We start from the raw sequence: 25,498 nt of genomic DNA on the forward strand, positions 1-25,498 counted from the left end.
AGAAAATAATTTCATTCTGTAAAAGTAAATTCCTGAGACAAGGAGATAAGAATCAGGTAAAAACTGAGGTGCTTCCAAGCCTACCTGTGAAATGTAATTTTCATTGTTCAAGCCTACATTTGTGATGAATTTCTTTATTCTTTTATCCTTTTCTTTTTTCTTTTTTTCTTTTTTTTGGTCATGCCACTTAAACTGTGAGCTTGGGAGCCATTCCTCAGCTCTTCAGCTCAAGTCAAGTGCTCTACATTGTGAGCCACAGCACCACTTCTGGTTTTTTGGTGGTCACAGACATTGCTGCCCAGGCTGACTTTGGACCTCGATCCTTAGGTTTCAGCCTTTTGAACAGCTAGGATTAAAGACATGAGGCATGAGCCAGAGCTTGCATTTCTTTTGTTTTATGTCCCAACCCTGGGGCTTGAACTCAGTGCCTAGACACTGTCCCTGAATTTTTGCTCAAGACTAGCACCCTACTACTTGAGCCACAATTCCACATTCTGCTTTTTCTGTGTATGTGGTACTGAGGACTTGAACCCAGGGCTTCAGGTATGTTAGGTAAGCACTCTACCACTGCTGTGAGCCAGCCACAACACCAGCAGTGATCCGGAAGAACAAGGGGATGATAATGGAAGAGACAGAGAGAAGGCCAATAATGAATCTCTCTTTATTCCAGGAACAGCCTTAGCTATAGACACTTCCTTATCTGTCCAGTGCTTGTGTCACATTGTTCCAGGACTCCATGGGCCCACAACTGCAGGTCATATGCATCCTTCCTCATTCTAGTTCAACCTTTGTCCACCAAACTCCTACTGGTAAGGCCTCCAGGCCCAGAAGCTAAAAGGAACACACCCTCCTATGAAAAGGGCAAGTACTTATAGTCCTGAAGGTTGGAGTCAGTGGTTGTGGAACTTTGGCTCACACCTTGCCAGCTCCTGGCACCTCTGGGTCTGCAACAGGTCCACCTTTTTATTTTGTAAATTGAGCAAGTGTCTATTAGCCTGAATCTGGAAAAAGCTGCAGTTCTGGAAGAATGGAAGAAAAAGGAATACCAAAACAAGAAAATGCCTAAGAAATGGTAAAAAGGAGTGCTATTTCCCAGGTTGAATCCCTGCAGGTAATGGAGAACTGACGCAGCTAATTCTGCAGGGTGTGCTACCTATAGGGTGGAGTGACCAATATCAGATTTCTGACCCTGAAGCTGCATAATGTCTAAGCTTAAATTATCAAAGGAACAGATTCCTCCAATATGTCACTGGATATTGGTCCAAGTCATATTTCCATCTTATTTAAGAGGGATAACACAGATGTACTAACCAGTAGCATGACACATCAGTTTTAACTGGGTCTTTAGCAGGTCTACCTGATTATCAACATACATCATTGCTGTTTCCTAATCATGAAACATATCACAATCTTTTTATCTACAACCACCTTCATCCACGGGCACCAGAAACATATCAAGCTAAAGTATTAACATGTTGTGCTGTATATATGGTTTGGATAAGGTTCACAGCAGAATCAGTAGCTCTAGCAAGAACATTAAGGGTAGCAATAGTGGTAGCAACCAATATTCCCCAAAATCTGCAGCTATGGTTAACAGCCCTCTAAATATCAATAGCAAAAGAGACCCAAACTTATTATACCATCATGGTTCTATCAACTGAACAGGCAACATAAGTTAAGGTGATTGCATAGTAATCTCAGAGTATTTATGCAGTTAGTGAGAACAAAACTGTTCTCTGCAAGAGGCATCAAAAACCACCCCACCCTTGAAAACCATACCCAGCCCAACTACGATCATGTATGCGTACATAACACAAGCCCGCACAATAAATGATACAAAACCATGAAACAGGACAAGTCTCTGAAACAGAGGTTGGAGAGAGACATTAGTCCAAATAGGCCTCAGCAGCAGCCAGTTGCAGATGTCAGGGTAAGCTTTTCCAAACAGACTGACAAACATGGGGGCCAGCAAGGTACCACTGATCCTGTCACTCCTCTAAGCCCAGTCCCGCAGTGCATATTGGGAGACTTCCACCACCAGAACAGTGGACAAGATGTGAAATCCGCAGGCTCTCCATAATCCACAGGCCCGCCATGGTGATGGATCAGAGCAACAACAGGAATCACTGGGCATAGTGGAACCCAAGGGTGGTGCACCACATCCCCTGCCAAAGGAATTCTACAAGTGTTAAGCATAAGCTCCATCTTTTTCCATTCGTTCAACTTTTGCTCCAGAGGAAGTCAGAGCCATAATCTATCCCTGAATACCTTATCATACTTGTACCTTCTACCTCAGGACTTGCAACAGTCAATCATTGAAATGAATGAAGGTTATAATATTTGTATAACAAATAGAGACTTACATCCGTGAGCAATGAACAATTCAAAAATAATGTAGGAAGTAAATTCTATTTATACGAGTATGATGAACTTAATACTTAGAAATGAATGTTTGAAAAATGTACCCTTGAACAATGAAAACTATGCAACACAGCTAGTCTAGGAAGAACTCATTTTTAAATGATCCTTATCTCCTTGCCTCTCAGGAAGTTATTTTTAACTTTTACAGAAAGAATGTATTATTTTTCCTTCATATTATAGGTGCTCCAAAGTTGACGTCTATACATCAAAATATGCCTCACGATTTCCATTTTCATGAGGAATAGCTCACATCCACTAAAAGAGGCATGGAAAACCCATGCACTGGAGGACTGAATATCAGGCATGAATATTTCCTACACAATCCTTCCCAGTCATGATGTGGGGAAAGGATATCAACAATCACAACAAATCCTTAAGAGACAAACTTAGGATGTCTGATATGAGGGAGGGAGACAAAAGTTTTATGCCACAGTGTAATGGATACAGTCTGAAAAGACAAGTCTGATGACCCGTAGATATGTAGACTAGAGTTGCTGGCAGAAACTTCTAGGATCAGAGAAGAGGTAGAAAATCAAAACAAAACAGGATATGCAAAACAGAAAAGTAAAAGCAGACTGGTTTGGGGCAAGTGATCAAGCTTCACATGAACATAGACCTGCCCTAAACTCTACCTCCACCCACATTCACCCTGATCACCCTAGACAAACATTTTTTGCAGCGTCTTGGAGGAGGACTACCTTTTTCTAAGAAACCCTGGGAGCAAACTTTTCACTAGTTTCCTGAAGCAATTAACAAAAGAAAGGCAAGTAGAGCACAGCAAATGCTCACAGACAGTGACCATGCCCTGAGTTCAAGCCACAGGACCAACAACAAAAGGAGGAAAAAAAAATTTTGAAGGATAGGCAAATTTCAGATACAAAAAACCAAAAACGTCTTAAAATTTCATAGATGGAATTTGGGAGTTTCTGGGAAAGTAAAGAGGAGAGTATGACAAATCAACTTAATTCAAAGTTTATAAAGTATGTCTTCCTTAAAATTCTGCTAATTTTATTCCAGTATATATATGTATACATTCGTGTATGTATATATATATACATATATACTTGTATATATATGTGTGTATATATGTATATATGTATATATGTGTATATATATATACATATATATATATATATATATATATATATATATATATATATATATATATGAAAAGGAGGAAATGATCCCAGAATCAATCAGTTAAGTATCTGTAAATACCTGATCATGTGGTTTGAACTCTGGGCCTGAGCACTATCCCTGAGTTCTTCCCCTCAAGGTGAGCTCTCCACAACTTGAGCCACAAGGCCACTCCCATTTTTCTGGTGATTAATGACAAATAAAGCTCATGAACTTTCCTGCCCGAGCTGGCTTTGGAGCAGCATCCTCAGATCTCTGCCTCCTGAGTACCTAGGATTACAGGCATGAGCCACTGGCACCCAGCTGCAAATACCTTTTTAAAGTGAGAGAGGAGATATTCAAATTTTTTTTTCAGGTAAGGGGTAGGTTTATTCAGTAGACCTGCTGGGACCAGGCAAGGTTGGCATTCCACGTGGCTGGGAAAGGCCTGGGATAGAGAGAGAGCTGGGAAAGAGAGGAAAGAGCTAGAAAAGAGCTAGAAAAAAGCAGAGAGAGAGAGAGAGAGGAGAGAGCATAGAGAGCTAGAAAAGAGCAGAGAGAGAGAGAGCAGAGAGCAGAGAGAGAGCCGAGAGCAGAGAAAAAGAAAAAAGAGGAAAAAAAAACAGAGAGGAATCCCAGCTATCCTGACTTTAAGTCCCTTATCCGAGTCACGGCACATGGTATTCAGGTAAGGGGTAGGTTTATTCAGTAGACCTGCTGGGACCCGGCAAGGTTGGCACTCCACATGGCTGGGAAAGGCCTGGGAAAGAGAGAGAGTTGGGAAAGAGAGATGAAAGAGCTAGGAAAAAGCAGAGAGAGAGCAGAGAGAGCTAGAAAAGAGCAGAGAGAGAAGTGAGAGAGCAGAGAGAGCTAGAAAAGAACAGAGAGGAGATATTCAAATTTTTAAGGCAAAACAGAGACATAATTTATATTCAGAGGAATATACTCTTTGAATAAAAACATAAACAATAACCTTGGAGTCTCATAGCCTCAATTACATTAATAAAACTAAGAATTAAAAAGCCAAATTAATGCTCCTAATACATTTCTTTGTTTTGGTTGATCTCACAATCTTTCAGGAGGTAAACTGATTTTTCAAGAAGAAACTCACGTTAGTTCCTGCAGCTGGGAGAGAAAGGTCCCCAAGCATCCATGCACACTTAGGACCAAGTGTCTGGCACCAGTCCAAACCCTGTAACAAGCCCACTTCCTCTAGTTGAATGCATCGTATTATGGGAATTGTAGTTTCTATTGGGGCACAGATCCTTTGAAAGCTTGGAGGGGGGCCGGGGTAAGGCATCTGAGCCTCCTTGGCCACTGTTTGTTTTTTAGTTTGCAAATTTGGGTTTCTTTCCTTTTGCCTTGCTGCTGGAAGTGCAGCTTTGCACTCCATAGTCAGAACCAAAAGGTAGCAGCACAGTGCCTCTTCTTCAGGGGAACTTGGAAGCTGTAACTTGAAGCGATCTGACTCACCAGCCAGAGTCTGCCCTTAGCATCTTTCCCCAGTCTGGGGTTGAGGATATTTTATGAGCTCATGTGTTTGTGCTGCCATTAGCACTTGTTCCTCCAGGTGCCAGAAACTGGCTCACAAACCTCTGGTTCTCTAGACAAGGAGAGTCAGGAGTTGTGCGTTTATACTCCTGAACCTAGAGATTCTGCTACTCATCCATGTGATTTTATAAACTTGCTTCTTGTGAATTGAAGCCAATGAATGGTAAACATTCCTTGAAAATGTCTTATATAAACATAGTGATCTTCTTTTCACCCTCTGCACTTCCTATGGCTTTTGAAACTTTCAAAATGCTGCTGGCTCAGATATACTCCAATATATAATTAGCCTATTTTACATCACTTAAAATGAGAGAGATTGGCGGGGTAGGTGGTTCAGTGGTAGAGTGCTTGCCTTGCATGAATAAGTCCCTGGGTTTGATTCCTCAGAACTACTAAGTAGAAAAAGCTGGCAGTGCACAGTGGCTCAAGTGGTAGAGTGCTAGCTTTGAGTTTAGGAGCTAAGGAACAGTTCCCAGGCTCAGAGTTCAGGCCCCATGACCAACAAAAAAAAAGAGAGAGAGAGAGACTTCCTATATATGTATTCCAAATCAATTGATAAAATATAATTTGAATACAATACAGTGCCCTTGATATGTGTGTGCTTGTCCTGATTCTTAAACTCAGTGTCTGGAAACTGAGCATGAAATTATATGGTTCAATGATAATGCACCACTTAAGCCACATCTCCACTTCCAGCTACTTTGGCTAATTTATTGGAGATAAGTTTCTCAGACATTCTTGTGCTCATGAGTTCCATTTGCTATCCTTGTAGGGATCCTTTATTTCCATCCCAGGGGACCACAAGGAGGCACAGGAGAAAGATTATTATAAGGTTTATTAGAAGGACAATATTCCAAGGAGAGGGAGCACATGCATTTGTCTCTCTTCAGGTAGCAACAGGAGCTGGGGAGCAGGAATTTAGGTAGGTGCATGCTCAGGTAGATGTGGGTAGAGAGAGGGAGTGGTCAGCAGTATGGAGGGAACTCTAGGTCTGGGAGGAGCCCAGGTCTGGGTGGAGCTGAGGAGCAAAGGTGGGGATAATACTTTCCTCAGATCTCAGCCTTCTGAGTAACTAAGATTACAGCCATTAGACATGAGAGCCTAGTTAGTTACAATATCCTTTTTTAAATTCAGATTATATTCTAATAAAATAATATGAAATAGAAAACTTGACAATGTTAAGGCAGGACGTTCAGTCACTAATGTGGATGAGGACGGTCCAAATCCCAAAACAAACAGAAGATACCCCACTTTGAAATTTGTAACACTCCTCATCTTAAGTATTGTTTTTTTTTTTTTTAATCGGTCATGGGGCTGGACGCTGTTCCTGAGCGATTCAGCGCAAGACTAGTGCTCTTGAGCCATAGTGCCACTTCCAGCTTTTTCTGATTATGTGGTACTAAGGAATGGAACCCAGGGCCTCATGCATGCAAGACAAGCACTGTACCGCTGAGCCACCTTCTCAGCTCCTCTCATCTTAAGTATTGTGAATGTGAACACTTAGCCTATAATAAATTTACTTTAAGTTTTTCAAAGTAAGAAAACATTCCTGTGATGTAGAAAAACCCAGTACTAATGTGCAAACACTGCTTTTAAAGGATTCATATTGTCTTTCCTATCAAAAACAACCTCACTGAAGTAAACAGAATAGATATTCTCTTCTTCTAAATGTCACTGCAAAGTTCATGTATTTTATATTAACAATTACCATGGTGGATAAGAGGGAAAAAAAAAACCAGAATGCTGGATAATAGAATTTCCTGTGTCATCAACCAACAAGTATAAGCAAAAACACATACTTATATAAGTAGTTTCTTTTAAATTTTATGGATCTACATTTTGGGGTGTATTTTCTGTTAATATTGTTTAGTAACACATAAGATTTTACTCTTCTGTGGATTTGTCTTTAGTGGATACTTTAATGCTCTACTTGATTCAGGAATGTTTCTTCTCCCATAAGAAGGCTTTATGCTTTTTCAGCCCGCATATCATGTTCTGAGCAGGAACTTCTAGGGTAAAATCACACAGGTTCTTTTCTGACTCTCTCATTTGGCTTCTCTCCAATGACACTTAGGAGTTAACTTCTCATGGAAGGTAAAGGTTGGCTAGAATCTGGTCAGACATCACATCCTCATACATAACTAATGTTATGTATCCTAATGAAGTTTTACTGGATTTGCTGAAATAGTGTCGTCAAACATAACTTTGGCTGATGTACAGGACTGAGTGTGTTATAAGTACTTCAATTAGTCTCTGTAAATACTCTTGGACTGCTTTTTGGTATTAGTCTTTCTTGAAACTTAGGCTGTATTTTTGATGGAATTTATAGAAATCTCTGTTTTTCTCTAAGATACGTACAAGTGTAGAAGTGCTGGACCATATTTCCATGTAATTCTATACTAAGTTCTTTTTAGGACTCTTTGTCCCATCTTTGATAGTTTTACATACCAGAGAGAAATGCACCAAGGTTCACATTGTTGTCACATCTTTCCTAGCTTTTGTTAGGATTTTTGTTGTTTTGTTTAAAACTATGGCCATACTATCATGTGTAAAATAGTTATTTTATTGTAATTTTGATTGAATTTTTCTCATGATTATTGATACTACTTTCATATTTTAATCAGCTATTTGTGTATGTCCTTTTTAGAAAAGTCTTTTTAATCTTTTTCCAATTTTAAAATTAGATTTTATGGTGTGGGGGTTACATGGAGCATTTTCTTTATATTTTCGAATTCATATTTGTTAAGAATCTATTTGAAGAATATGCAAATATTTTCTCCTACCATGCTTTTGCTTCTTTGTTGATAGTTCTTTTCAGTATAAAAGGTTTTCATTGTATGCACTTAATCTGGTTTGGTATGGTATTTATTTTTTAATTTTTGTTCAGTTATTGATTTATTATCAGTCATGGGGCTTGAACTCTGGGTATGAGCTTGTCCCTCAGCTCTTCAGTTCAAGGCTAGCACTATACTACTTGGGCCATTGCACAACTTCTGGTGTTCTGGTGCTTCATTGGAGATAAGAGTTTCATAGGTTTTTCTGCCAGGCTGGCTTTGAACCATGATCCTCAGATCTCACTCTACTGAGTAGTTAGGATTACAGGTATCAGCCACCAGAGTCTGGCATTTGTTTGTTTGTTTATTTTTTGCATGAGTCACTTTTGGTGTCTTATTTAAAGATTTGCTGTTAAATCTAATGCCATAGGGCTTTCTTCATCTCCTGTCTTCTTCTCCTTTCCCTTTCCCTTTTGTTCCCTTCTTTCCACTACTCTCTTGTCTCCTCTTCTTCCTTCTTTTCCCTGACCTTTGGCTTCCCTTCTCTCCCTCCTCCACTCATTTTGTTTTCTCTATATGTCTGAGATGAGACTTGCTAGTATCACTACAATTAGGCTTCTAACTTAGAAACACATGTAATACACATACCTCACACTCCACCATGGCTTTCTTGAGCTACTATTGGAGCTTGAACTCCAGGTCTCCCTTTGGCACGATCACTTGAGCCTTACCTCTAACGTGTTTATTAGCTGCTTAATTTGAATTGTTTTTCTAGGCTGGCTAACAGACCTCAGTTTCCTCCTTAGTAGCTAGGCTAAAATGACAGTCTTGAGCCAGAAGTGCTTGTCTTGTTTTGACTTACCTCAACATTTAACATTCACACTTAATTGGATACTACAATGAAAGGATTATTGTTACTGGTTTATGTGGAATTAATATTCAACCTAAACTGAAATAGTTTATCTTTCAAATTAAGTGTTGTTGTATTATATCTCTAATAATTGTAACTTTTCTTCTTACTGTGGTAGATTTTGATCACCAAGCAAATCATTTATGCTGGAAATATTGTTTTATTATTAATGTAATTTAATATTATTATGGAGGTAATGCTTATAGAGATTAATAAATACTGTTTTTTCATACAGTGTGTTCCATTCCTTCACTCTCTGCCAATCCCTCCCTCCTATCTCTACTCCTGAATTGTATACTGTATTTTCATCACCCTATTTCCCTCAAATTCTATGGCTCTGCCACACCCTCCAGAAGATTTTCACATGAATACTCCATACATAATTGAAAGCACTTGTTTTTATTTCACAACTGAAATAAGACAGTGGCTCCCTTTAATATTCTATAACTCATACTAATAGCATACATTTGTTACAGATCCATTCTAGTTCCCATGTGTTTGTTTTACTGAGAGATTATTAGAAACATATTGTTGGATTTTATTGTGTTTATAACATAGCTTTCTTTCTCATACTGATTTCTAGACAATTTGTCTTCAGATCTATTCTCAGTGTGTCTGTCTTGGTAAATATAACAGCATAGTGCTTATTAAACAGCATTTAAGTAAAGATAATGCCTTCCACATGTGTGTTTGTGGTGACCATTTTTCTGGTTGTTCAGTCATTAAGAGGAGTATTAGACACCAGACGTTGGTGGCTCATGCCTGTAATCCTAGCTACTCAAGAGGCTGAGATATGAGCATCATGGTTCAAAGCCAGCCCTGGTAGGAAAGTCCATGAGATCCTTATCCCCAATAAAGCACTAGAGAACCAGATGTGGTGCTGTGGCTCAAGAGGTAGATCATTTGCCTTGAGCTCAAGAGCGGAGGTATAGCACCCAAGCCCTGAGTTCAAGCCCCATGGCTGACAAAAAAATAAAAAGAGGAGTATTCGTTCTCCAATCATAATGAGAGATTAAAGAAATTATCATTCTTTGGCCTTTTAACCATGTCTTTGTAGACTTTTCAGAGTAAAATTTGTATTATACAGATTGATGATACATGTTATTATCAGTGCTCTGTATCTGTGGTAACACAATTTGTGCTGATGTTTATTTCTTCTCATATTATCAGTATCTGTATTTTCATTATTCATTTTTGCTTCAGGTATCATTATATAGAGTTATTTTGATTTCTTGATAATTAATGTATATTTCTTTGGATGGATTATTGAGTTTTGTGAGTATATTTTCTTCAGTTCAAATCAGACAGTACCTGATATATTTACTATTTTTATATTACAATATAAATATGGTTTCATTTTAGTAATTACTTTGCTATTTATTATGTTTGTCTCCTCTGATACTTATTTCTTAGTTTGCTTTCATGTAATCTGCACACAGCCCTCTATACAGTGAAAATCACCTGTAATACAATTCCTGGCAATCTTCTATACACTGTAAATCACCTCTGATACCTATTACATTTTAAATCCTACTAAATAGTTGTTATACTGCATTGTTCATAGGATAATGCCAGTTTTTGCAAAGACTACATGATGACTATAGGTGCCATACGTTTTCAAATATTTTGGATCTATGGTTTGTTGAATCTGTGAAACAAACAAATATGCAAGGCATAATATACTCCTATAAAAATGCTACTACAGGGGCTGGGATGGTGGCTCAGTGGTAGAGTGCTTGCCTTGAATGCATGATGCCCTGGGTTTGGTTCCTCAGCACCACATAAACAGAACAAGCTGGAAGTGGTGCTGTGGCTCAAGTGGTAGAGTACTAGCCTTGAGCTGAAGAGCTGAGGGACAGAGCCCAGGCCCAGAGATCAAGCCCCGTGACTGATGAAAAGAAAAAAGAAAAAAAATGCCGTTAAGCAGTAGCTATACCCTAATCTGGTAGTCTGACTGTTTCTTTAATAAAGAAGTAACCACAAATTTTATGTACAGAATAAAGACCATCCTTAGGCTGAAGCACAGAACTTCTAAAGACATAAAACATGTATCATAATTGTTGCTATTCTATAGAACTGCAAGAAAGTAAATTTCCCAAACAGTCTGATTTTTTCTTATGGCAGACATAGGTAATTAAGTTGCTGGAGGTACTGCAGTTCATTATTAATAGGTACTCTAGTAGTTTACAGCATTCTCACAATACTCGCCTATGACATCATATAGTTACTTTTCAATGAGATAATTCCATTTAAAATCTGAATCAATTACACTTTTTAATTTTTTCTTGGTATTCTTTGAACACAGGTCCTCAAATTTGTCAGCAAGTTCAGTATTAATTGATCCATATTACTAATCTGCATACTTTGGTTTAATTACACTTATATATTTATATATTGAATCTTCATGCTTTATGAATCATGAATATGGTGCTGTGTTCTCCCTTCACAAATCATTTTAGACAACTTACATAAAATATATGTTCTATACATTCCTTTATATTACCTAAACATTTGCAATTTTTAGGTGTATTTTCATGTTGACATCTTTTTTATTGTCTTGAAGCAGGATAATTTCTTGTAACCGTCTGCAGATGGAGATGTGTTATTAATTAATTACCTTTCCTGAAAATACCCATAATATGCATTTTTTTAAGTGTGAATTGACTAAGAAAGAAAAACTTAAACACAGAAAAATATTATTTTAAATTGTAAAATATCAGTATTATTTTCATAAAACCTTAGGGAGAAAGGCATACAGTTCTCATAAATCCATTCCTACTTTGATATTTTAAAATCTTAAATTTTAAAAGATAATGTGTTACCTTCACAATAAAGAGTTTTTGGATATCAATTAAGTTTTTGTATTTTTTCCTATGACTCATTTTAGAGGTCCAAAAACATAGATGTTGTGATTAAGTCTTTCCAGGATGAATCTCTGTGTAAAATAGCAGTCACAACTAATGATACAGTTGAGGGAAGAGTGTGATTAGGAACACATTTAATTTTGAGCTCAAAATATAAGGCAGAGCTGATGAGAACTAATGGGAACCCTGAAGGATGAGGACTGAGGATTTCAATGAACCTGATGAAATGCATGCCCGGGGTGTCTACTGAAGTTGAAGAACCCCACAGTTATTCTGAGCATTTTTATGCAAAATTATGAAAGTCCAAATGAGCTGCAGCATTTGAATATGGTAGAGAAGGGAAGGTAGTACAATAAGAGACCATATTTTTTAGACAGTATTGGAGGACACTCCAGTATCCATAATGAATATAGAGAACAGTGTGATAATTCTGCTGTCCTTGCCCAAGAAATACTTGCTATTTATTATGTTTATCTCACCTGATGTGTATTTCTTTATTTGCTTTCATGTAACCTGCACACATCCTTCTATACAGTGCAAATCACCTCTAATATAATCTCCAGGGTATCTTCTATACACTGTAAATCACCTCTGATACATATTACTACTAAATAGTTGTTACAACATATTGTTCATAGGATAATGCCAGTTTTTTCAAAGACTGCATGTTTACTATAGGTACATACTTTTTCAAGTATTTTGGTTCTATGGTTTGTTGAACCTGTGCAACAAACAAATATGTAAGGCCTAATATATTCCTTTGAAAATGCTACTGTAGGTGCTGGAAAGGTGGCTCAGTGGAGAGTGTTTGCCTTGCATACATGAGGCCCTGGTTTAGGTTGCTCAGCACCACATAAACTGAAGAAGCTGGAAGTGGTGCTGTGGGTCCAGTAGTAGAGCAGTAGCCTTGAGCTGAAGAGCTGAGGGACAGAGCCCAGGCCCAGAGATCAAGCCGTGTGAATGATGAAAAGAAAAAACATATCACAAATAACATAGTGCATATAATAATATTTAAAGGTGCTGGACACAAGTGTCTCATGGTGGTAAACCTGAGACCTGAGGATTGAGCTTTCATCCAGCCCTTTCAGAAAAGTCAATGAAACTCTTATCTACAGTTAATCACCTAAAAATCCAGGAGCAAAAACTAATGGATGGCTCAAGTTATAGATCCTTAAGATAAAATGATCAGGTACAGCACCCAGACAATGAGATCAATACCTAATATTGGTATATTTTCTGTGATATATGGAAATAAATGCTACTTTTAAAAATTGAGTGGAATTGTGCAAAAATGCATACTGTTCAATAAGTAATGAAATCAATTAAATCAACCATGTAATCAATCAAGTAATGAAATCAATACCTGGCTTATGTAACTTTGACGTGCATATATATATATATATATATATATATACACATATTTATATATACATATATATACACATATATGTGTATATATAGATATACATATATATGTATGTATATATATATATATATATATATATATATATATATATCACCTTCACAATAATTCTTGTAAGAATGCAAGAACAACAGAAACATAGAATAAGTTCTCCTGTGGATGTAGGTAGCATTTGGAGCAGGGAGGGTAAGCAGACAAAGTAAAGGAGGTGAATATGGTTAAAAAAGAAGTGTGTGTGTCTGTGTGTGTGGTGTTTATCAATGAAACTTGCTGACATTGGGTTTTTTGTTTTCATTTGCTCATTTTTTGTTGTTGTTGTTGTTTGACATTCCTGGAGCTTCAACTCAGGTCATGAGAACTGTTCCTGAATTTCATTATGCTGAAGGCTACCACTCTACCACTTGAGCTACAGCACCAGTGCTTCTAGGGGTGTTTGTTTGGTGGTTGTTGTTGTTTATTAGGTACTGAGAAATCAAACCCAGTGCTCCATGTATACTAGGTAAGCACTTTATCACTAACCCACATTGCCATCCCCAACCACACTGTTTTTTTCTTTAAATGTCAAAAATGTGTTTATTAATAACTGTCTATAAAACCCAGCAGCATTGTCCTTGTCAACATGATCAGAGTTTCCCAGCCAGAGAGAGTAAGAGAGAGAGGCCAAGCACTGGGAACTAGGCTGGGTGTCAAGCACTTGACAGGCCTCATATCAAACACTCAGCACCCTGAGGCTGTGCTGAGTGGGACTGGGGAGGCCTGGATCCACCAGGAAGGCCCCTCCCTGCCTCACAACCACACTGTTTTAAAAAAGGAGGCAGGGCTGGGAGTGTGGCTCAGTGGTAGAGTGCTTGCCTTGCATACATGAGGCACTGGGTTCCATTCCTCAGCACCACATCAGCAGAAAGTTCATTGTGACTTATCACCAATTAAATGCCAGAAAACTAGAAGTGACATTCTGGCTGGAAGTGGTGGCATGGTAGCCTTTAGTGAAAAGCTTAGGGAATATGCCAGGCCCTCCCTGAGTTTAAAACCCACAACCAACAATTAAAAGAAAAAAGATACAATCATGAACAAACAAAAACCTAAATACTTGCTCATTGCCTTTGTTCTGCTATTTTTCTTTGTTCTTGAAACTGTATACTTCCTGTCATTCTATTTTCTACTTTCTTCCTTTCACCTTGGGGGATTGAACCTTGGGATTTTCACATCGAAGGTGGATACTACATACCAACCTATTCTTTCTTCTTTTAACATAAAAATTCTGCTTATAGGACAGGCAAGGTAGCTAAGTGGTACAGTGCTTGCATTGCATGAATGAGGAGCTGGGTTCTATTCCTCAGGTCCACATGCACAGAAAAATCTGCAAGTGGTGCTGTGGCTCAAGTGGTAGAATGCTACACTTTAGCAAAAGCAGCTCAGGGACAGCACCTGGCCTCTGAGGTCAAGCCTAAGGACCAGCAAAACAAAATGTCTGCTCATTTAGGCAATACTTCCCCTGCAATTTAAATGACAAACTTACAAGTGACTTTAGTTCACTTTCAATACTACTGTCCTCCTTTCCAGTGAGTGCAGGGGCCGCACACAGAAGAGACTCTATGCCTCTGCTGTCACTTGTAAACTAGCTGTTGTACAACAGTAAGCATCAACACATATATTTCTGTTCTTATTATTTTGAACACAATGGGATTTGTAAGGGTTGGTAAAAATAACTGAAGGAAACCTTTCCTTTTCACTTATTGGTTGTGATTGTAATGGATCGATCTATCTTGCTGAGGACTTAAGTCTGACACTCTTGTCATTTGAGTTCTCTCTGAACTACCTTTCAATTTGTTTTCTTCTTAGGACACACACACACACACACACACACACACACACAAATATCCTGAAGAATTTTAACTAGTTCATCAGACAATAGTTTTAGTACCAATTCTTCTTATCCACAGCAATTGTATCATCTACATTAGGCCACTGGCTTAACTTGACTAACAGGTCCCTGTGTCAACAGTCAGCCCTCCTGAAACCTGTGCACACCATGTCCCATGCTAGATTTGCCATGTGGTCCTGGTGGTGTACTGATGGGTAGCACAGGCCCTGTTCTGGGCTCCTCACTCTTGTCCCAAGGTGCTTGCCAGGCTTGCATATTGCATGAAGACTTTGGCACTGCGCTCCTCTCCTTGGCTGGCTCCTCACCAATCTTTTCTTTCCTGTACCTTCCATTTGAGTTCTGGCCTAAACTATGAGCCCAGCCAACTTCCAACACACCTGATGAAGTCTCCACATCAAACTATTGGTAACAAACATTTAATTTAGAATGCATGTATAAAGATTTGGCGTGGTTTTGCTCAGACCCCATGGACAAGTGAAGAAAAGATGGTTGGTTGTGGATGCCCCAGGTAGTGATCTTCTCAAAGTACTGAAAACTCTATAACAGGGACTTCATACAAGGATGTTTCTAATCCAGAAACCGACCAAAAAAAATTTAAAAGAACTTCACCATTTATTGGGGAAATAGGAAAGAGAGGTTAGGGTAAGATATTTCTCAAAGGAGCAGGAAAAATGTAAACTTAATACTATGCTAATTATGGGACAAAAATGACCTAGAGGTGGACAACAATAAAGATATAAGTGCTCAAGGTAATGGAAGGAGACCTTGTGTTATCCCTGAGGTTCTAGTGAAAATCCTATGATAGCCTTGTTCAGTACCCACTGTGCTCAGTATCCCAGCTTCTTTCCCTTCCAGTCACTCTGAGATGCATCATTCCAGGTTAACCTCAGGAAGAAACAAGGATTCATCTAAAATCCTGTTCTCTCACTGGGGTCAAGATTGCTTGGAACTGGAGGTTTTTGGTTAAATACTTAGATCTGGAGAGGACTCTTCAGGGTCATGACTTTGAGTCAAATGAATTGCCCCTGCTGATGATATCACAAAGTTCTGTAACTTAGATGTGACTGTGTTTGTATACTTTATCCAGTAATATTCAATGAATGGCTATTGAAAATAATCTAATTTAGGGTTGAAATCTTTGAACAAAGGCAGAACTCTTCTAAAGCCTAACTTTGGATATTGCTACAGGATGAACCTTGTGGTAGGACCGTTAACATTCTGAAAAATTATACAACTTAACCCACTCTTAGTGATTAGGTCTAGGGTGGATATGTACCCAAGTCATGGTTCACCACTTCTCTTCTCAGGACATAGGAGCTTTTAGAATGAGCTGAAAATAAACAACCTGTCATTCACCCCTGGGAATGGCCTTGAAATAAAGTGCCATCCATAAGGGAAGAACAACAAAAGTGCTTCTACACATCTGGACAGAACAGACTGAAAAGAGTATATCTCTAACATCTGTGTGCACACAGTGGAAGAGCATTGTCTTCTTGTTCAAATATATTGGTATTCTGGGATCTTAAATGATCACTATTGACTCCTTCTTTTCTTATGATACTGTTTCAAGTATACTGAAATATTTGGCCGCATTTTATATGTTGAGATCTCTCTTGGAATGTCTAATTCCACACCTTACAGGTGTGGATCGCATTGTCTACATAGTAACTTGAACCTCTGCAAGGACCTATGAACTAGTCAGAAACATTAAGGTATATCCATGTGCATTCACTTGAAAAGATACCCCACTATTTGTGACAATTTATCATTACCATTATAAGACATTTCAATATATACTTCAATTGAGGGACAATGACTATCCCTATGGAGTATTTTAGGTTTCTACAAGAATGGAAACTTTCCTTCACGAAGGCCAAAGAACCCATTTTTACAAAATATCTTCCTTGGCCTTGGAGTTCTTTCTACTCAGGGCCTGGGTACTGTCCCTGAACTTTTGTAATGAAGGAACAAAAGTGATGACAGACTATCAACTTGATTCACAGCACTACTTGTGGGAAATTTGGTGATAATTGGCTATAACAGTCTCACAGCATTTCCTACCTAGTTGGCCTTTCAATTGTGATTTTAAACCTCATACTCTTGAGCAACTAAGAATTCCGATATGAAGCACCAGGGCCCTGTTAGATCAGGAGATCTTAACTACTTGATCTAAGCAGGACTCATGGTTTCCACAGAATAGGATATAAAATTCATAACATCATATAGACATATGCAAAGGTCCTTTTACAATCTCAATAAAGGACTGTTTACCTATCATTCTGTAAACCACATCCAAATTCTTCCACTAATCATTTGGAAGAATGCATTGTTTGCACAGATCATATTAGTGATCCTCAGTTTGAATTCAGGGGCAAAAATCTGTGAGGCTTACTTTACCTTCTATACCAGATTCCCTTTTGTATCACTGATTTTTCACCTTAGCGTCTTGCTTCTTTGTCTGGGCCTTACAACACACTAATTTTTTTTTTTTTTGTCAGTTGTGGGGCTTGAACTCTGGGCTTGAGCGCTGTCCCTCAGCTCTTCAGCTCAAGGCGAGCGCTCTACCACTTGAGCTACAGTGCCACTTCCGGTTTTCTGGTGGTTTTATTGGAGATAGGAGTCTCACGGTCTCTCCTGCCCAGGCTGGCTTTGAACCGCGATCCTCAGATCTCAGCCTCCTGAGTAGCTAGGATTACAAGTGTGAGCCACCAGCACCCAGCCACACTATTTTTTTTTTAATTTAATTTTATTTTATTTGTGAACATACTGTACAGAGGAGTTACAATTACATGGGAAGGATAATGCGTACATTTCTTACCAAGCATTGCAGCCTCCTCCTGTGTTTACCCTTCACATCCCTTCCCAGCCTCCCCCCTCCCCCCAATCCCAATCCTTCTCCTTCCCCCCCCCCACACCGACGTTGTAAAGCTCGTTTTGGACATGACAACTTGTACTTCTCATTGTTGCAACAGGTCCACCTGTATCCTTAAACAACTGGTTTTTCCCCATCTCCTCCACAAGTTATACTGACATCAAATATAGTGAAAGCAGGGGTTATACTGTGGGGGAGGGACATACAAAGCAACAAAGAGATAATCTTATAAATGTGTTAGAAACACATGCATGAAAGAAAAAACATTAAAATACATATCTAAGGGTTCATTTTCCTGACCTCACATTATCTGACCTTTTCTGCTTGACTCATACATATACTAGATATTGCAAATAAGGGAAACCATGGGACCTATGTTTCTTTGGGCCTGGCTTACCCACACTAATTATTTTTAATGCCTCCAGGATATCTTTTTTTTTTTTTTTTGGGTCCAGTTGTGGGGCCTGAACTCTGGGCTTGGGCACTGTCCTTCAGCATTTCAGCTCAGGGCTAGTGCTCTACCACTTGAGCCACAGCACCACTTCCGGCTTTTTTCTTTTTGCTTATGTGGTGCTGAGGAATCGAACCCAGGGCCTCAGGCATGCAAGGCAAGCACTCTACCACTGAGTCACCTTCCCATCCCTCTCCAGGATATCTTTAATTACATAACTATACAGTGGCATCTATCTTGGTTCTAGAAATTCTAAATTTAAAAAGTTCAACCTTTGTGTTTCTGTAAAAGAAGACAGTATATTTGTTGGAAACCAAATTTTGGGAGATGGAATACTGGAGTCCTTATTACACAGCTAGCCATCTGCAAGCAGCCTTATGTAATAAAGACTTGTCCACAAATACATTTAGACAGCTTAGAAACAGGACAGAAAGGAAAAAAAAAAAAGAATAAAAACAACAGTAAGAAACCAATGCCAGGCTGGTAAGGTGGCTCAGTGGTAGAGCACGTGCTTCGCATTCATGAGGCCCTGGGTTCGATTCCTCAGAACCACATAAGCAAAAAGAGAAAAAAAGCCAGAAGTGGTGCTGTGGCTCAAGTGGTAGAGTGCTAGCCTGAAGAGCTGAGGAACAGCACCCAGGCCCAGAGTTCAGGCGCATGACCAGACCAAAAAAAAAAAAAAGAAAAGAAACCAATGTAGTGCTAAGAGAGTAATGAATTGGCACATTAGGATGACCAGAGACAAGCCAAGAGACTGGACACAGGACATGATCACAGAGACATGTACCATGGCATCTAGTGCCACTGCTGGTCCAGCCTAAATAAGGCCTAAGCAGGAGGCAGGTCTACAGGAAATTCCAGTCCCAGGCACTGAACTAACAGATGGAGTAAAATATCAGCCAAATGCTCACCACTGCTTCCAGGGAACCAGCCACACCCATCAGTTGGGTGGCAAGTGATGGATGGGGGCATCTCCTTTCCCCTTCATGAAGACAAGATGCCAGACCCCACCATCCACCAGGTGGCCAATAGGGCACCAGTCACACCTGACCTCCTTACTTAATATTACTGAATTATTAAGTCAATTTATAAAATGTTACAGCCTCCTTATCATTTTGTAAACAGTTCAAGAATTTCCTGTTTGTAAAAGCCATTTGTCCTGAGCCCCAACCTCTGAAAGAATAATTCTAACATTCACCAAAAATTAAACATTGTTCTTTTGAATAGTTTATTTCTTCCTTTTTCCTCATTCCTTCCCTTCCTCTTTCCCTCTCTCACTTCCCTTCCTTCCTTCCTTCCTTCCTTCCTCTCTCAGGGCCTAGAACTGATGCTGTAGCTCAAGTGGCATATGATTTTACTTTTTTGTTACCTTCAATTTTTGTGAGAGATTGATCAATATCTTTGTGTGCTTGATTATTTCCCCTAATGTCCTATCCACTTTGGCCCTCTATGAGATAACACACGTGAGACACATCATCCACACTGGTGTTTTGTAATAGCTCACTCAGCAGAACAACTAAATGGGCTAAGAGTGAATCAATCACAAGTTGCTCATCACCAGTGATTAATTAAAGAAAAGAGCAAGCACTGAAGACACTTTGGGGTTCTCCCCCAAGGCAAAATGCAGAGATTCTAGTCTTTATTAATCCATCATATTTTTTTAAAATATGTATTTTATTTGTAAAGATACTGTATAGATTGTTTATACCATTATATGAGTTAGGTCATGAATACATTTCCTATTGAGCATTGTTACCCCTCCGAGAAAGACTTCAGTACTATATATGTACTGCAATAAGGACTAATATCTTCCATTAGATCTTCCATTCAAAAACTGAACTGGAGTAAGTAAGTCATCTGTACTATAAGGCATGGATCACACATACAGAAGGTGACTTAAGAGAACAGTAGAAAAATGGTTGTTCTCATGTTCTTGCCTCCTATCATAACACTCTTTACTCGACTACTGTTCCCCTAACTATGTTGGAGATGATCTCAATCCAGTCCCAAAGGGCCAGAACTCATATTTCCAAGAAAAGTTTATCAAATAACTCTTATACACCATTCCTTAGTATAAAAGACACAAGTTAATAACTTCAATCTCTGAATTACCTGTTGAGACTGCTTGTTTCTACATGCTTTGGATAATATTGAAGGACACCATCCCCACTCAACACGATGAGAAATGTTGGCTCAAAGAGAGCTGAAGAGTGAAGAATGGTTTCCCATCACACCTAACTTACCTCTGCCATGAAGAATGTCTCTGTATAATTGACAGAGGTTTTCTGACAATGATTTTCCTACATTGGGTTTCTTTCCGGAGTGAATGTTTTAATAATTGCTGAAGGTTGGCTTCTGGTTGAAAGACTTCCTCTCATGTTTATATTGAGAGAAATTCTGTCATGTGGCCAGGTCTCTGATACCTGTACAGATGTGACTTCTGGCAAAATGTTTTCTATACTCATAGTTTCTCTCCTGTGTATGATCACACATATGCTGAGGACTCAATTCTGATTGAAATTCATTTCAAATAGGTTCTATTTACTACTTTATTTTCTCCTATGTGAGTCAGTCCTCTGATGAACACTGAGGTATTCTTTTCAGATCGTAGGATTTCCACATTTGTAATATTTTTAACATTTCTCCACTGCATGTTCTATGAACTTGGATACATGAATACTTGGTAAAGGACTTTCCACATTTCTTATATTTGTATTTTCTCATCTGTGTCTGTTCTCTGATGCAAACTGAGTTATGACTTTTCTAGAAAACCTTTACATTTTTCCTACAGATGATTTCTCTCCTCTTTGTGTATGTGCGTCTTGTGAGAAAGAGAGTGTGTGTGTCTGTGTCTGTGTGTTCTGTTAACCCAGAGCTGTGTCTTCTATTTGAAGGACTCCACATCTGCTATATCACAAGGTCTCTATCCTGTATTAGTTCTGTATTGCAATTTCAGTTTTCTTACAGATCAAAGGTTTTCCCCATTTGGTACAGTCCTAAGTTATTTCATTTGTGTGAATCAACTTATGTGTGTTAAGCTGTGACCTCCAGGTCTTTCCACACTGGTTGCATTCATAAGGTTTCTCTCCTTGTGTCTGTGGTGGATGTTAAGTTGTGCCTTCCAGGTGAAGGAATTTCCATGCCTGCTACATACATAGCATTTCTCTCTGGTGGATTTTTCCTGATATACAGAAAGGTGTATTTTCTGGGTGAAAGACTTTCCACATAGCTTACATTCATAAAATTTCTCTCCTGTGTGTGCTCTCTGGTGGACAGTAAGTTGTAGTTTCTGGCTGACAATCCTTCCACACATATAACATTGATTAGGTTTCTTTCCTGTGTGTTTTCTGATGGACAGTGAGGTTTGACTTCTGGGTGAAAGACTTTCCACATAGCTTACATTCATAAAATTTCTCTCCTGTGTGTGTTCTCTGGTGGACAGTAAGGTGTATCTTCTTGGTGAAAGATTTTCTACATATGTTACATTCATAAGGTTTCTCTCCTGTGTGTGTTCTCTGGTGGACAGTAAGGGTTGACTTCTTGGCGAAAGACTTTCCACACACGTTACATTCATGAGGTTTCTCTCCTGTGTGTGTTCTCTGGTGGACAGTAAGTTGTGACTTCTGGGTGAAAGACTTTCCACACAAGTTACACTCATAAGGTTTCTCTCCTGTGTGTGTTCTCTGATGGACAGTGAGAGTTGACTTCCTGGTGAAGGACTTTCCACACAAGTTACATTCATAAATTTTCTCTCTGTGTGTTCTCTGGTGTCTAGTAAGATATGCCTTGCAGGTTAAAGACTTTCCGCAAATGTTACATTCAAAAGGTTTCTCTGTTTTGTGTGTTCTCTGGTGCCTAGTAAGCTTTGATTTCTGGGTGAAAGACTTTCGACACACGTTACATTCATAAGGTTTCTCTCCTGTGTGTGTTCTCTGAGGGACAACAGGGTGTGTCTTCTCAGTGAAAGACTTTTCACATTGTTTATATTCTTCAACTACAGAAGACACATGAGGACTGTATGCAGCACACATCTTAACAGGTTCACTGAAAACACCCATGTTCTGACAGCCAGTGAACTTTTCTGTCCTCATCCCTAAGGAGTTCGCATTATTCTTAATCAGTTCTGACTTCTGTATGGAGCTCAAATGAAAACTTCTTACAAGTCTCACTTTTTCCTCCCCTGAGTTACTATTCATGATTGCTACTTCAGAGAGATATTTATTGTGACTTTCCTGACAGGTGCTAATCACATCCTCCATTTCAGGGGCATCTAAAATGAGTAATAGAAAGATAGACAAAAACATAAATGAGATCTATAAATTCCTTAATGTAAAGATATTTTCTCCCATCTGTTACAAGATTTTCAAATATCAAAGCATTGCTTTATGCAGAAATATACTTTTCTCTGCAATGTAGTAATTAAGAAAGTAGTACTGACATTTTACAATGGAAAATAATGTTTTTCTGTGTTTAAGATTTTGCTATTTTTCTCAAGGAAATATTTACTGAAAGTATTCATCTATGTACTCTTAATGCTTTGATTCTGAATCTCCCTCCATGCCTAGCACGACTGATAAGAAATTGTCCGGATCAGAGGATAGCAGCCCTAGCATACACCTATTTTCTTCCTACCTGCATAATACTAGTTTAAAAGAAAATGAGATCTCCTTTCTACATTTCTTATTGTCCTTTAAGAATGACTTCTCTACAGACAAAGAGAATTGCTAACATTAAGTACACTGGCACACCAAATTCAGTTTGTCTCCACGTGAATTCTGGATTGACAATACCTTGATACAAAGGATCACCTAGTTCTCTCCCACATATGACTCAGGGGCTCTAGGAATACTATCACTCTGTAAAGCTCAAGATAAAGAGATCAACTGGACTCTGGATTTATCATCACCATTCAAGATGCTTTAACTCACCTGTGAAATTCTTGTCTGAGGCTTCTCTTACCCATGGTTCTGCCCCTTGCTCCAGCTTCACAATTAATTTAGGTTTAGGAACACAGTGCCCTGTGATTAAGAAATAGTGGAGAACTGCTGTTCTTGCTGGGTCATCATTAATGTAAGGTCGCAGACATCCTGTTCACAAGGTTGCTCCTAAATCTGGTGTCTTAATTGTTTTTGTAGGGGGTGGGTCCAGTTGTGGGGCCTGAACTCTGGGCCTGGGAGCTGTCTCTCAGCTCTTAAGCACAAGGCTAGCACTCTATCACTTCAGCCACAATGGCAATTCCAGCTTTTTTTTTCTGATTATGTGGTGCTGAGGAATCGAACACAGGGCCTCAAGCATGCAAGGCAATCACTCTACCACTGATCCATCTTGCCAGCCCATGGTTTCTCAATTCTTAACAGCTCCATGGTGGAGTTTCCCCCAGCTTTTAGTTTATTGTGCCAATTGTGTGGCTTGAACTCAGCTCTTTTGCTAAAAGCTAGCATTCTACCACTTTGTGTCTTGGCTACATTTATAGTTTTTGAATTGTTAATTGGAGATAAGAGTCTCATGGTCATTTTTCTACAGTTGCTGGCTTCAAACTAAAATCTTCAGATTTCAGCCTCCAAAGTATCTAGGATTCCAAGCTTGAAGCACTAAACCCTGTGTCAAGTTTGGCTTACAAATGCACACTTTCAACTACTGATTTCCAGATCATACTGTCAGTAATAATGTATATTCTCTCTAGACTGTAGATCCACCTATAATAATCACCCCAAGGCTGGGAACTCAGTCTCCTATTAGTGGATCATAGTTTAGAACTTTTGCCAACTACTGATTTGCCTTCTTAAAGAATGAGAATAAAATTAGCTCTTGAGTTACATATAATGAAGGTGAAGTTTCCCTTACAAAGAAATGACACTTCCCGTGAAGTGGAATGTTTTTTTTTTTTAAGAAATGTAATGATGCAAAGGCTTATACCTGTAACCCTTCAATTAGGAGGTGAGATCAGAAGAGGCAGGCTTGAAACCAACCTGGGCATGGAAACCCAGAATATACCCCAAAACAAAAGCCAAAATGGAGATGTGGCTCATGCAGTACTATGAAAGGCAAACAACACAAAGCTCCCACTAGCAGTTTTTTACCTGGGAATGGACTGGAATCTTATACTTAAATATCATAAATAGTCAAATATCTACAAAATAAAAGCACTTGATATTCCAATTAAAAGCGACCTTTGCTTACCCAAGGACATTAGGTTGCTATAGGTCTCCAGCATTACATCTCTGTGAAGGGTTCGCTGACTAGTATCCAGATCCCGCCACTCCTTCCAGGTGAAGTCCACAGCCACATCATCAAATGACATCAGCTTCTGTAATGGCATATTTACATGAAGAAATCAGACCTGGGTCATGAGAATTCCAATCTGGAATTTCATTATGCTGCAGGTATGCTTTTGTCTTATGTAAAATGTTTGCAGCTTGCTGTGTTCTCTATTCACTGGCGAAATTAAATAGCAAATTAGAAATATTTGACAACATATAAACCTGGTCATTAAAATGCACAGATTGGCAGGGCACTGGTGGCTAATGCCTGTAATCAAGGTTCAAGGCCAGCCCAGGCAGGAAAGTCCCTGAGACTCTTATGTCCAATAAACCACCAGAAAACTCAAAGTAGCACTGTGACTCAAGTGGTAGAGCACTTACCTTGACCTGAAGACCTGAGGGACAATAACCAGGCCCATAATTCAAGCCCTGAGTCCAATAAAAAATTACAGTTTCTCTAATGCATGCAATCATATTTCTGCTGCTGGCAATAGAGACAAGATAAAAATTCTAAGGACACATGGCATGACAACATTAAATCTAAGGAGGTGTCTTAAAAATTATATTATCATTTTTTCATAAAATTTTAGTACATATCAGTTTGACAGTGAATTAATCTAATATTTTTTTCTGCATTTACATATACTGCTCCACCATAAATCCTAATTAGACCTTCTATTAACAAGTACTCTCATAAGCAAGCAGCGCACATTCAGGGTATCACGTGGAATACAGAACATAGAACATTACTAGATCTATGAGAAGCAGTGTCCACATGAATGTTAAAAAGCACTAATAGTACTCCAGAAAATAGCTAATGATTTATTTGGCCCTGATAAGTTTTGATTGAGTTCCCACATAAAAATATCCTAGGTTAACCATGTTTGGTTTAAATATTAAATATTGAAATGTGGTCATAGATACTCTGATATTAAAATCCTATGTAAAAAAGAACTGCTACCATGAAGTTT

The 25,498-nt window shown here is 38.8% G+C and overlaps 1 protein-coding gene across 1 annotated transcript in view; it reads right to left on the bottom strand.

Annotated features, from left to right (window-relative positions):
• The window catches only part of LOC138807128 (zinc finger protein 25-like), a 40,077-nt gene extending 15,491 nt beyond the window's left edge, over positions 1-24,586 (bottom strand). Inside the window, exons 1-3 of the mRNA XM_069992692.1 lie at positions 24,448-24,586; positions 23,196-23,354; positions 22,437-22,537 (exon numbers count right to left, since the gene is read on the bottom strand). Coding sequence (XP_069848793.1) covers positions 22,437-22,537; positions 23,196-23,354; positions 24,448-24,586 — 399 coding nt within the window. The remainder of the gene's footprint in view (positions 1-22,436; positions 22,538-23,195; positions 23,355-24,447) is intronic.
• Positions 24,587-25,498: the final 912 nt, after the last annotated feature.

Source organism: Dipodomys merriami, unplaced genomic scaffold (assembly GCF_024711535.1).
Source record: "Dipodomys merriami isolate MVZ:Mamm:240054 unplaced genomic scaffold, mDipMer1.0.p SCAF_411, whole genome shotgun sequence".
Lineage (NCBI taxonomy): Eukaryota > Metazoa > Chordata > Mammalia > Rodentia > Heteromyidae > Dipodomys > Dipodomys merriami.